Source organism: Crocodylus porosus, unplaced genomic scaffold (genome assembly GCF_001723895.1).
Source record: "Crocodylus porosus isolate Cpor-Errol unplaced genomic scaffold, CroPor_comp1, whole genome shotgun sequence".
NCBI lineage: Eukaryota > Metazoa > Chordata > Crocodylia > Crocodylidae > Crocodylus > Crocodylus porosus.
In genome coordinates, this window is record NW_017728906.1 from 162,303,521 (window position 1) to 162,317,624 (window position 14,104).

Sequence of the window (14,104 nt, forward strand, 5' to 3'; positions counted from 1 at the left end):
TTATTCTTCCCTGTACAAATCGACTCTTGCAATCCTATTGGTTATTTTAATCTCTCTGGTCCTCAAAACTGTGAAAACAGGATAGTGAGAGTGCTACTAAGAGCTCATTAATTCTAATCATGTCTTTGTTGACAAACTGCATTGCCTTACACAAGAATCTACCTCAGATGTCAAAATGAGTGAAAAATCTCTAGGAATCAGGGCAACAAAGATCAGATTGTCAAAAGCCATCTTCAAGCATTCTTATATTTGCATCCACCTGGGTAAACGTATTTAAATAATACATAGAGGCTCTTTCCAGCACACAACCTGTGTGCGTGCAAATTATATAGGTGTTAATGTTACTGAAAATGCTAAGTACATATCTTAAGATGGGAATGAATTTACAGAATCAGAATCGTATAATTTACAATGTGTATTCATGGAGACCCAAGTCTATGAAAGACCTAAGTTCTAAATATTGATAGCAATAATTCCTCCTTTCTGAAGTACTCTAAACTCCTTACACGAAAGATACTAAGCTAATATTAAATATCTAAAAGATTACTGTAATTAAGTCACAAATAGGCCAATTAGTATATAGGAGAACTTTTTTTTTTCTTTTTCTTTTTAAAGAACAGTGCCTATTCTATTTTGTAAATAAAAGAATTAAAACTGTTTTTGCTCTCACAGATTAGAATACAAAAAGCAAAGCTCAGAACAGGACTTAAAGGCAGCTCAATATTTTGCTAGAAAATGGAAACTACTAACTATAATTAAGGTACAGAGATATCCACCGTTGTGGAAGAGATGTACTCACCTACAACCTTGGAGGAGGTAGGTCCATGTATTTCCTTATTAGTAAGTGGCATTAAGAACAGCCCTTAATATTCATATTATTAGATGGGGGGAACCAGAAACAAGGAAGTAGTGTGAAAAAACCAAGCTTATAGAGTCAAAGCCAATTCTTCTTTAAACTTAGAATAAGGGTTACAGTCACTTTTTGCATTTTACATATAAAAAGATGACGATAAACTTTCCTGTTGCACTGCAGGAAGAAAAACATAATGCATCTTAGTCTGATATGCTGCAGGGTACAGCAACATACTTACTGTAATCTCATTAAGAATTTCATACTGGAACCTGTTACACTGAGTTCAATTTGATTTTTTTAATGTAATACAGTACATTTTTATAAACTTAACATCATCATTGCAGAAGAGCATGCTAACTGAAAGTTAGCACTTTATCTTTTTATACATAATTATTTTACTCTACTGTAGCTATGTGCAGACCTCAAATGTTAGTACATAAAATTCATTTTCCTTACATAAGGAGATGACGATGAACCTAGAAGAGTTTGGAATATCAGAATGAAATATCTGCTGTGCCTGTTTTCCCAAGAAATAATGAATTACACATTATAGCTCAAGAAATTAACATTTAAATTGCAAAACTATAGTTTCAATTTGCATTAAACATTTTATGATCAGTTGATGTTCATTAATATTAAATGAGACTTAACCTAACCATGTTTATGCACATAAAACCAATAGTCTGCAGCAGTTTCAACATCAATTTTTCATATTTTGTATAAAATGGACTAAGATATCTATCTTCAATAAATGTTTTCAGTGCAATTCTGTCAATGAAGAAAATATAAAGCTAACTTTCAATCTTTATTTTATAGGATAAAAAACTTGCATTTGCACTGCTGAAGTGTAAGTAAGCCATTTAGGTTAGTTGTGCTAGTAAAAGTCACTTCAACCAACTGTAACTGTCCTTTTAGGCAGCATTTCCCCCATAACCATGGGTATGAATGTAGAACAGCTGAATACTGGGGAAAGATTTTGAGCAAAGGAAGAATAATATAGGTTTTTAAAAATAAAGTTTTCCATCAATAAGTAGGAATATTTCAAAATAAAAAAGTCTAAAGAAAAAAGTAAAATTCCTTATGATAAATATAGTTTGGAAACTGGTATGTTCATGTTCCTACACCACTTTCCTTTTCCTATCCTTTATATTCTATCTTTGCAAATATAACTTAAGAACATATTATTTGATGGATTATATGAAAATGCTCCATTATTCAATGAGATAAAAATTTAATAAGTTAGAAATTGATCTTTTCACATGTTGTCAACTGCAAGGAACCAGAAGGAGAACAGCACCTGAAATTATAAAATGTGCTTGGCTAAGCATAAAGTAGAAACCTATACATTTTGGTTCAAAGATACAGTTCGTAAAACTGCATATAGGATACTGCCTTAAGAATTCTGTTTCTACTTTTGCGGATTATACCAGAACAAAAATCCAACCTCTCTAAGGTAGAACAAAATAAAAGTGGAGCTTCATTCAAATCTACAAAACCTTGACTGCAATGGTCTACAGCTGGCCATTCAATTAAAACTTAGCTCTTCATACCAAATAAAATTTGGCTCACAAAAAAAAATAAGTACAATAAACTCTCAGTAGAAGATTCTCTTGTGAGACAACCTACCATATACTACTGCTAGATACGAGTTTCCAAAAAAAACATTACATCCCATTTTCAGCACATTTTTCATAAACATGCAACTTCACTATAAAATACAAAACACTTGGCTCTCAAGAACAGCTTTATAAAGACACACTGCATCAATAAAATTATTTCTTTGTGATTAACTTTACATTGTAATAAGAACTGTATTTTCACTAATGTTTATATATCAGATTTCATATTATAATGTAGTAATAATTTGCTCTGTGAACATAATGTTCAGGAGGAAATATCTATACACGTTAACATACTAGACTATTAAAAACTTATTCAGTTACAGAATTTTATTGATACAGTAGATTAATAAAAACTGATAGGTGAAGATAAAATGGGTAGGGCATTCAGTACATTATTTAATAACACACTTTTCAAATTAAAATATTTTAAACCCTTTTTGAAATTTTCAATGCCACTAGAAGTCCAGAAAGTCTGGCATCAATACTGAGGTGTAAAATGAGTCAAACAACTTATTTCACAAACTGCATCTGCTGTATTATTCTATGCAACATTGTTCAACTGTAAAAGAAAGCAAGTTAGCACCTCTGACGACAGGTGGGTGCCTAGAAGTAAATGCTAGATTAGATACATAAGGAAACAAGGACAATCTGTTTTCTTTTTCTTTCCAACAAATAGTGGCAAAATAAAATGGTGCTATTTGTTCAGCTGATTTTGTTTTTCACAGTTAAATGCCAAGGAGAGTACAAATACGAACACTGACAGATATTGCTTGAGATCCATTTTAACAAACCTTTTCTTTTTTTAAATCAACAGATCCAACAAAGAGTTGGGCACTGTCAGTTTAAAGCCGCAGATAAAACCTATACAAGCACTTTAGAAGTCAGAAACATTAAAAAAGGGCTATTTACAGGTTTCTTCTTTAGTTCATATGTCTACAAAGCCAGCGCACATTACACGTCACAAAAATCCACAGTTAATGGTATCAACATGTGTGTGGCTAAAGCTTGTGACCTAGGGACTGCAAATGCAGGGGGTAATAAATGTAAAGAAAGTTTTGTTTTTCTTCAGCAGCCCCATTCTGTGCACTAACAGCTTCATTCAGCCTCAAGCTTTATATTAAGAGCATTCTTCGAAACTTTCACCTGGAAGGCTGTATGCTTCCTCATCGCCTTTCCCTTTTGGAAGTTCTACGACGCACCTGTATGGAAACAAGTTGAAAGATGGCTTTGGAATTTAAAAAACCTCAAAACACCTGCACATTAATTTTGAGAAAACAGTAAACAGTAGTTATTATTTTCATTTTCATAATAGAGCCCTATTATGCAACCAGACCTAATTTTGTTTAAACTAAGTTATCTGAGGGAGTTTAGATGTTTCTAAAGGAAGCTACAGGAAGTCTCTGTTCAACTTAATGGGCTCCTTAAAAAGTGTTTACAATTGTAAAATAACTTGCTTTCTGTTCGACTAGTTTAAAACGTCAGGAACTTCATAACTTAGAACACGTCCAGTCATCCAGAACCTCATCCAAACGTCATGAGTTTTCAAAGAAAGTCAGCAATTACAGGTCCCTGCTGACTTGAAAGCATCTAGGTTTTTAAACAATTCCTAACCTGTTTCATCATTATGCTAAGCTGTCTCATTCTCTGTCTTTTTTGCCAAACTGTACTTGTAATTTGGTAGCTGCTCCTATTTGTGAAAACTAGGGATGCACCAACAAAGATTTTCTTGGTCCATACCAATGGCCAATTATTCACCAGGCATAGTGGCAGATACCAATCTGATAATTGATTTACAGGAATGCAGCTGGGCAGTGTGGACAGCAGCTCCCTGCAGGTACGTTTGTGGAAGAAAAAGGACGCGGGCGAGGGAAGGGGCATGGGGGGGGAAGATTGAGGGCCCCCACAGTGAGGGAGGGACTGGGGCAGGGGGCACTGCCCAGCCACGGCGATGAATGGGACCCTGGAGCCAGGGCACAGAGCAGGACGGGGCTGCGGGTGGCTTGTCCAAGGGCAGCAGGGGCATTTGAACTAAAGCTCATCAAATGAGCTTTAGTCCAAGTGCTGCTGCCACCATTTTTAAGTGCGGGGACACTTTTAGGAATGAAGTTTAGCGGGGCAAGGGAAGATGCGGGCTGCCTGCTTTGGGCTTAGGGCTCTCCGCTCTGCTGCCTTTGCCATGGGAACTGCACACTGGCCATAAGCACCCTGCCCATCTGGCAGCAGGAGGCACAACTTGCTGCTGCCACAGGAACTGGACGGGCAGGGGACATGTGGGCAGTGCACAGCTCCCAGGGCAAAGGCAGCAGGGCAGAGAGCCCCAAGCCCACAGCCCACCTCTGCCCTGTGCACAAATCTGGGAGTGCACATTCTCCCCCATGCCATGCCTCCCCCAGGCACACATGCAAGGGCAAGGAGCCACCCCCACCCCCTCCCCTTGCCACTGGATGAGCTGCCTGCAGCTCTGTCCCACTCTGCACCCCAGCCCTAGGATCCCATTCACTGCCATGGCTGGGCAGCACTCCCAGCCCCACTTCCTCCCTCACTGTGAGGGCCTCCATCAGCAGCTGCACGAATGCACATGGCATTTGAGGGCCCTGGCAACAAGGCATATTGTATTTATCAGTGACATTATTGACCAAATACCAGCCAAAAAAAAGCAGATGGCCAATAATATTAATTTTCCTTTTATCGGTGTTGATCTGATATGGCAACGATATATCACTCCACCTCTAGTGAAAACCGAAGCAGAAGAGGCATTAAATACTTCAGCCTCCTCTGAACCATCTGGAACTAGATTGCCTTGAACATTCAGTAAGGGACCTATGGTTTCTCTGGTTTTCTTTTTACTTTTGACATAATTATATAATCCCTTTTTATCAGCTTTTCTGTTCACTGCCCGCTGTATCTCAAAGTGTACCTTGGCCTTCGGAATGTTCTCCCTACATGCCCATGCATTATAATATATCGTGTAATATACAATTCCATCCCAAAAGAAATTCTGACACCGACATCTGTTCTGTTTTTTTTTTTTTTTTTTTTATCTCAAACAACTAATAGTTTGCTTTTATCTGCATGTGCCTAAGCCAACACAGTACCTCACAGAAGCTGTCCTTCAAGTCAAGCCTTCATTTCTTTCTTTAAACTGAGCTCCCTAGTCAAATTACATCTGCTATGATGCACCAGTCAAGGCCACATAGTGATATATAAAAGTTCTCTCTCCTAACTGGATTCTCATGACCATAATGCACCATGGGAAATGTAATCTGGCTGAGAAGCCTTGCCTAGAACAAAGAACAGAGGTGTTTGGCATCCAAACTACAACTCCATAAGACACCTTTGGAGCTTAGATACACAAGTTAATAGCCGGCCCAGGCCAAAACATTTTGCTTTCATATCTGCCACAGAAAATTTTTAAAAAAGGTTATTTTTGCCAAAAAAAAGTTTCAAATTTTGCACAGATAGTCTCTCTCAACCCACCCTCCCCACACAAAAACATACTGACAGAAAAAAAATCCGAACCAGCTCTATTCATAGGAACTTACTGCAAACTAAAGCTTAGGTTATTATAGCATGAAAAGTAAACTTCTTTATTTCAATACAGGCATGTGGAGTACATTTCAAAACATTTATCTTACGCTGATAGTGGAAGTTTCCTCTTCCTCCATTACTTCTTCCTGGGGAATGTCATCACTGACAGGAGAACTACTCTGAAATACATCCATCTCTTCACTAGACTCATTTTCTTTACTTGCTGCTTGTTTGGAGCGTCCAGCACGGCTATAATTGAAAAAAGCCACAGGAAATCAATTTCACAGTCCATAGATCTTTAAGCATACAAATAAACTTTTCACAGAAAAAAAATCCAGCCTGTTTTAAAGAAATGTTGTTCTTTATTTGCTTCCTGTGTCACATCTATCATTGGTGTCCTTCTCACTTGTGTGCAAAGAATTATAAAACTTTGATTAGCTAGGTTATTGCCTTTCAAAGCAAAATTATTCCAGAGTAATAATGTCAGCAGTAAAAAAAAAAAATGCATGACAGCAGAAGTATAACACATAAATGGTACTACACTGAATTTCTTGACATTCATAGTTCTCTTTCCAAAACCCTAACAAGGTTGTATGCCCAAGGATATTTGTTACAGCAGTAATTCTGGTGGAAAAAGTGGCATTAACAAATATCAAGAGATTTAAAAACATCAGTTTTGCCTCTCTACTAATAGGGCTGCTTCCATAAATAAACACACTGATTTTAATCAATTTTTCACCAACTGTAATGACCATTTTAGAAAATTTTCTGTATCTACATTACATTAAGAGAAATTAATGATATGACAATAATGTAAAGGCAATTTGCTCTAACTCCCCATATTTTCTTGCATACAATATGCACCTATTCCCCAAAAATCAGACCCCCCAAACTGAGGGATGTATTGTGTGGGGAGAACATGATTTACTTTTGAGTCCTGCACCACAGTGCAGCAGCTGTGGCATTACATTCAGAAAACTGAGGGTGTAAACTGACTTAATGGCTCACTTTTTCATTCTACACGTTAATCATTTTGGAGTTCAATTAATCAAGCTAAACTTTCTTAGGGCAATGATCTCTGTTTCACCATCTCTTTACCTCAGACTCTTTAGCACAGAACCTTCAGCTCTTTTTGAAATCATATAGCCACTCATGGACACCAAATATTCAGTGGCAGTTAGGGATTCAGCTTAATTATGCACAAAAGGATGAGAGAGTTAGCTGATGATTAAGCTCTGTCCGTTCTTTTTGCACTCATAACCCTGCAAAAAATCTCTCTCTTTATTCTGCCTTTCAAAAACACGGTATGTATATTGGAGAGAAGATACAGTAGTTCATTCTCAGGCACAACAAAGAAATCACCAATATCATAAGTTGCATGTGTAAATTATCAAATAACTGAATTGAGCTGAGAAGACATTAATTCATTCAAGATTTAAGACAAGACAATAGATGCAATTACATATTATTCATACTGGATATGCATGCAGTCACTTGATCTGGTTACCCATGTTACATTTTAAATCCAATAAAAAAAGAAGTAAAGTGTCTTTTTTCCAGAAAAAAGTCTGGTACACTAATTAGCTCAGTCAGGATACTCAAACTGGAAGACTAGAAACCCATATTCTTGGGACCATGTTGCACATTACACTTTACATGAGTTAAATGCATTAAAAGATGAGCAGCCACACATTTGAGCAGTAAAACATATGCTAAGTGCAGTCGTATTGTACCATATTTACAACTTGCTACATGAGGAATATTGCCAGAGCTATTAAGTAACACTTGTTCATCTATTGTCAGTCTGCTCCACAAAGATAATACAAGCAATCTGTGGTGCTCACTCAGCTGTGACATCAGCCATGTAGGCTGATACCAAGCTATACCAAGCCTCCAGGTAGGACAAGGAAAGGAAGAAGGATCCTGGATCTTTCACTTGTCAAGTTTCTCCAGTATCAAATTGAAACCCAGATGCTCACAACCCCAAAGGGTCCTGGGCCTGGGACTTACCACTGGTGAGCTATGCATGTTAGAGGTCATGGTAACCCTGTGACTGCTCAGAGCATGTTCTAAACTTTAATACTTCACAAATTTAACATGTACTAAGTGCCTCACATGGCAAGGCCCTTGGGTGCACAGTCCAGGTCTTTACCAAAGCAGTTGAGAAAGTTTCCCCCTTTCTGGATCATAGATATTCTCCTTTGTGGTACTGACAGTTTACACTGTAATGTAGAGCCTTGTTCAACTAATCAGCTCCTCACTTCAAATTACAGCAAGTAATTGAGAAAAATGGGATGATAAAATTGGTTCTATAGATATTCATAATCAATAACCTTGAAGATAACCAGTTACTGATAACTAATCTTTCTCTTCAGGAGTTTGAGAAGGGTCCCTCAAAAAGATGGTGGATTCTGACAAAGATCTAACTAAAGAAAAGCAGTACTAACCTGAGAATTTTGAGGCTAAATCTAGATGATAACATTATGTTTAGACAGAGCTCCAGATACCTCCAGTTCTATGGCAGCTATGGGTAAATGAGGCAAACTATGGTGTTTACATTGGTTTTAGAGATATGAGCTCTAAGGTTTTCAGACATGGTGATCCACAGAAAATTGTGTAACATGTTTTTATACATAAAAATGTAGATAAGTCTCCAGGCAGATATAACCTGCCCTTGCAATAAGGAAGGTCAAAAACTAAAATGCCAGATTAGAAAGTCCCCTACACTACACTGTTTTACTAAACCACAGGTGCTTAACCAGGCCCACACTGTTCAGCTGACCCACAGTGCCAAAACCTTAAGCACCACTGTATTAAAATTATTTCATTCCTCCTCCATATTGAAAAAAGAGTGATACTGTCCCACTTCTCAAAAGCCCAAGGGGCCTCTCCATCCCTCAGATGGGTCAGGAGTTGCTAAAGAAAGTGAGTTTTCTTGTAAAGTGCAGAACTGGATTTGACCTCCTTAGTGTATTAATATCATTTCTTAAAAAAAGTCAAGTGCTTGATATGCTCCTTTTCAAGAGAGCTGGAAAACGGACAATTTTCATTCTCCAAGGTCAATTGCCAAAACACTGCTACAACAGTAGCAGGAAGCTGAAATATACTGAACTACTCTCTCTAAATTTCTTTGGGGACACAAACAGAAATAAAAATGGTACTACACCAAAAATCTGGAAAGTAGCATTCGCAACTTACGCTTTTTTTTGCTGCGATGGTGGTGTTTTTGGTGGCCTCCCTCGTCTTTTCTGTGGTGTAGACTGGGCAGATTCAACTGTACTAGTTTCAGATGTTTCTGCTCTGTTTTGAGGAACACCCAAATTGCAAGGTATCAAATTATAATTAATGCTAAAGGTTAAAACAAAAAAAGAGAGCTTACAAAAAAAAGAACTCACCTCTGTTGTGTTCTTTTTGGTGCCCTGTTTTGTCTGCCTTTTGGCTTCTGTTCCATGTTTTCACTTTGTCTTTCTTCCTCTTCCTCCTCCTCCTCTTCCGCTGTTGGTGCTGCTTTTTTTCTTCCCCTTTTAGATGACTTTGCTACTGGTTCTTCCTTTGGCGTACTTCCACCTGTTGTTTTAGGAGGTCGCCCTCTTCTTCCTTTCTTTGGTGGACTGTTTTGTTCATCTTCACTTTCTAAAGCATCTTCCTTTAGCCTCTTTTCCTCTTGCCACTGTGGTTCATCAGACTCAGAAACTGCAGTTCTCTTCCTCCCCCGCTGACTACCTCTGAGCTTCTGTTCTTGACCCAATTTACTCAGGTCATCTAAACCCAACTTTTCTTCTGAGTCAGTGATGGCTGCTTTCTTTCTACCTCTGGGCTTCTCCATCTCTGACTGGAAAAAAGAAGGAGTTCTCTCTTTAGTTCTCTCTTTTACTGATTATATTTGAATAAATGCATTTAAAAGATGCACTGAAAAATAAGTTATAGCAATTCTCTCCTAGCAATAAAATTGTGCAGATATGTACAGTTAATAAAACATTACAAAAATACTTGTTATCCCAATGTTTAGTGATAGTGAATCACTAAGAAAGCATCTCACCTAGACTTGTAAAGAAACAACTTACAGAAAGCTAAAATTTATGTTAGATTACATTTTCTAAATAAATTTCCCAATCGTTTACACTTTAGGAGTCATGTTTAGTACAGCTGAAGACATACTGCTTATCCTCCCCACATGTACACAAACAAACCATATTTTGACCAACCACTAAAATACAAGGTGGATTCATGCCAAGAATAATAATATTACATCAGTAACATATATTAATTCTTATTTTTTCCAATGGTGTGGTACATTCATTTATTTTACCAGTGGTTCCTAAGATATTGCACCACTTTAATAAAATGGTTGCTAGTATCTCAATCCAGGCAAAAAAACAGGTAATTTACTGGACAAAAAATCTTTTAGCACATCACACAACCTGGGACAATGCACTCCAGAAGAATGACAGAAGACTAGTAGAGACAGATGCAAAACAAGAAAGGTAATGACATCAGAGACTGCATCTCTGAAAACAATTTCTAAAAAAATCCAGTTACAATAAATGGGATACTGTTTAGATTGTAAGCATTCTGTGAACAACCAAATTTCATTTTTATACTGTATTACAATTTTGGCAAACTATCACGTATCCTTAGAAGTAAGCTCATGAATTAGAATCATTTCTGATGGAAAAAGGGATAGAACTAAGTTTTTACTGGCAAGATGTGAAAAGATTGAGTTACTTGAGCTATTTTAGAAACAGAAATTGTATAATTACAGATAATCACATGATGATAATTTCTCTTAAGCTAATTTTCTGTGCCTGTGAAAGTATACCAGATTTTAAATGTGTTTAGAAATTTTTTTTTAAAAAGTGAGTCTAAATATATGTTCTGCTCAATTCAAAATTGGAAACAAGATTTTTACATCCCTTTTCTCAGCTTTACCACAAGTTTGGGATTCAATGACCATGAGAACACCTGCTGGGGACCCTAAGAAAATTTGCTATTCACACACCTGTACTCTCTCTTTACCACAAGAGGCAAAATGAAACACAAACCAACGGTGACCAACCTCTGACCTTGTGCACTGGATTCAACTCCATGCACTGATCTGATTTAGCACTCAGGGCCATACTATCTGGCCTGGCTCCCCACAGATTTGGAAATTTGGCAGCAAGGGACCACCAATTAATGCTGCCACCACTCCCACACCACCAAATTTCCAGATGTGGGGAGCCCTGGAGGCCAGACAACATGTTTCCACAGGCTGGATTTGACTTGTTGGATGGAGATTGAGCACCACTGTCTTAAACGGTTGCTCATGAACCTAGCTCCTCCAGAATCCTGGTCCCTCCTCTTGACAATACCCTGCAAATCTTGGAGAGTCTTATAGCAGAAAAAATTTATTCAGTTAGTAACACAAAGCAAAGAAAAATCATGCAAATTGTGTGACATCTCTTCTAGATGGTTCCATTTAACATCATAATCCCTCTTTGGCATCACTGAAATCAACTTAGTTCCATGTAACAGTTAAAATTTACAAAAAAAACTCTTTTACTTAATAGATGTTTGCTAAAGGTGCCAGGCTAAAATACTCGTTTAACATTCAGTTAGTTAAGTGAAAAGGCAGCAATACAAAGAAGCTGCTCACCCTTACAAGATCAGAGTCGTCCCTCTTGTCATTTTTCTTCCCTGGTAAGGGTGATGCCATTGTGAAATCTTCATTTTCGCTGTGGTCCATTTCAGTACTGTCAAGCCTATCAACCAAAAACATTTATTATTTGGGAATGTTATACATTATTCTATGTTTATATTTAAATTGTTAAATTGACAGCACCCCGTGTTGTTTGCAGATATACTGTACAAAGGAGAATTTAACCACAATTTTACTTCCAGCCAAAGTAATAAAGGAGGTAATTCCATGATGAATAAACTTTTAATATTATTTAAGTGCTTCTGTTTATCTTATTTATTTTTATTTCCTTGGTATTTTCTCCCAGCTACTGAAAGAAAGCTACTAAATGATGTGACTGCCTGCAATAATAGGAAATTTTACTCTGATTTGGAAGGGGTTTGTTTTTTTTGTTTTGTTTTTATAAGCATGTACTGCTGGAAGCAATTTGTGGGTTGCATAGTTAAAAAAAAAAAAAAAACAAAAACAAAAAAAACCAGACTGTCCTCCCTTCCTCTTCTTGATTCAGCCATAAAGGCATCACACACAGTTTCTTCCCCTACTACTAAGGATCCCATTCAGGTCAATATCAAACAAAGTAGTTAGTTCACTTCAGAATCAAGCAGAATTCAACTGCAAGTATAGTTGCTAAAAATATACATTTTCACACTGGGATACTTCAGAACTCATTTAGTCTTTAGTAGGTTATAGAACTATGAAACAGCTGCTGAGCAGATTGCAGCAGCTTTAATTTTAAAGGGTGCCACTTCTCCAATCAGCTGCAGTACAGCAGTTATCCTGCACAGCTGACTGGAGAAGCAGCACCCTTTAAAATAAAAGCTCCAGCAAGCAGCTGGAGCACCTCAGTAGTCCTGTGCAGCTGCTTACTGAAGCTTTATATACCCCCAGCTAGTTCGCAAACCCTCATATTGTATGGGAGTTAGAATTTTAACCTGATAGCGAATACAAGTTCTCATGTAACTTCTCAATCCATAAAAGAAGTACCTGAATACTTGCTGATAATAACATTTAAATTATTTTAGAGGAATATGGAAGTTATAGATAATTTTAAGACTGCTCGCTAATTAAGTGGGCATCTTTCTGTTACTTGCCCAAGAGATATTGGGGCAGGCTATTTAATTCAAGGGCAAAAATACCGTGCTACAAGTCACAGCCCATAACAGATACGGCATCTTACTAATGGAAAAATAAAATGTAACTTCTTTTGAATTGTATTTTTAGCAAATAGCATACCAAATAAAAATGCAAGACACCCCTGTTCTATTCCTAAACTCTGCAACTGTGACTGAGGGCAAGCTGAATTACCTCTGTGCCTCAATTTCCCCATCTACACAGTGATACCTTCTTTGTTAACAAATATGCAAACATTACCAATGTGGGAGAAGTTACAGATATTATGAAGGGTGGAATGAGGATTCAGAATTACCTTGATAAACTTGAAAAATAATCCATACCCACTCCCCTCTCCTCCCTAAAATCTAAAACAATCAAATGAACTTCTTTACTGTCAGAGCCCCCAAGGCCTGGAACAGACTGCTGCCAGAGATGGTGCAAGCACCTACTATGGACTCCTTTAACAGTCAATTGGACATTTATCTTGCTGGGATCCTGTGACCCCACCTGATTTCCTGCCCCCAGGGCGGTGGGTTCGATTCAATCTTCCAAGGTTCCTTCCAGCCCTAATGTCTATGAAATCTATGAAATAAGGGCAGGTGCATGTATAAATACAAATGGGGGGAAGGCCACCTAGACTGCAATACTGTATAGAAGGACCTGTGAGTTGCAGTGAACCATAAGCTTATTATAAGCCAACAGTGTGTTTCTGTGCAAAAGAACAGCATACTGAGCTGCATTAATAAAAATACTGCTTCCACGTTAAGTGAAAAGATCTCTGTGCATTCTATTCAGCACAGGTGAGGCATCACCGGGAGTACTGTGTCCAGTTTTGGGCCCCACACTTCAAGAAAGTTGTGAACAGATTGGAAAGAGTCCAGCATAGAGCAAAGACAATGATTATAAGTCTGGGAAATGTGCCTTAGGAGTAAAAGCTAAATCAAATGGCCTTATTTAGTCTGGAGAACAGAAGACTTGAAATACCTGAAAGATGGTTATAAAGATGATGATGGAGAAGACAAGACAAAGCAATGATCGTAAAGTACAACAACGGACATTTAGGTTGGCTTTAGGAAGAACTCTCTCACTGTGAAGGTGGTTAAGCACAGACTACCCACAGAATAAACTGAGTAAGAGGGCAGTAAGGTGGCAAATGAAATTCAACATAAATACCTGCAAAGTAATGCACATGGGGAAAAATAACCTTAAGTATACATGCACAATGAAAGGTTCCCAGTTCAAAATTACCATTCAAGAGAAATCTTAGGGGCACTATTCAATAAAAACAACTCTTATAGTTTCATAGTTTCA

The 14,104-nt window shown here is 37.6% G+C and overlaps 1 protein-coding gene across 3 annotated transcripts in view; it reads right to left on the reverse strand.

Moving 5' to 3' along the window:
• Positions 1–611: 611 nt before the first annotated feature.
• The window catches only part of PDS5B (PDS5 cohesin associated factor B), a 156,675-nt gene continuing 143,182 nt past the window's right edge, over positions 612–14,104 (reverse strand). Inside the window, exons 31-35 of one of the 3 annotated variants that reach the window (XM_019530089.1) lie at positions 11,645–11,744; positions 9,399–9,835; positions 9,202–9,303; positions 6,111–6,252; positions 612–3,674 (exon numbers count right to left, since the gene is read on the reverse strand). In XM_019530089.1, coding sequence (XP_019385634.1) covers positions 3,639–3,674; positions 6,111–6,252; positions 9,202–9,303; positions 9,399–9,835; positions 11,645–11,744 — 817 coding nt within the window. In that variant the 3' untranslated portion in view covers positions 612–3,638. Of the gene's footprint in view, positions 3,675–6,110; positions 6,253–9,201; positions 9,304–9,398; positions 9,836–11,638; positions 11,745–14,104 lie in introns of all 3 variants that reach the window. The other 2 variants (XM_019530088.1, XM_019530090.1) reach the window with 2 other exon arrangements.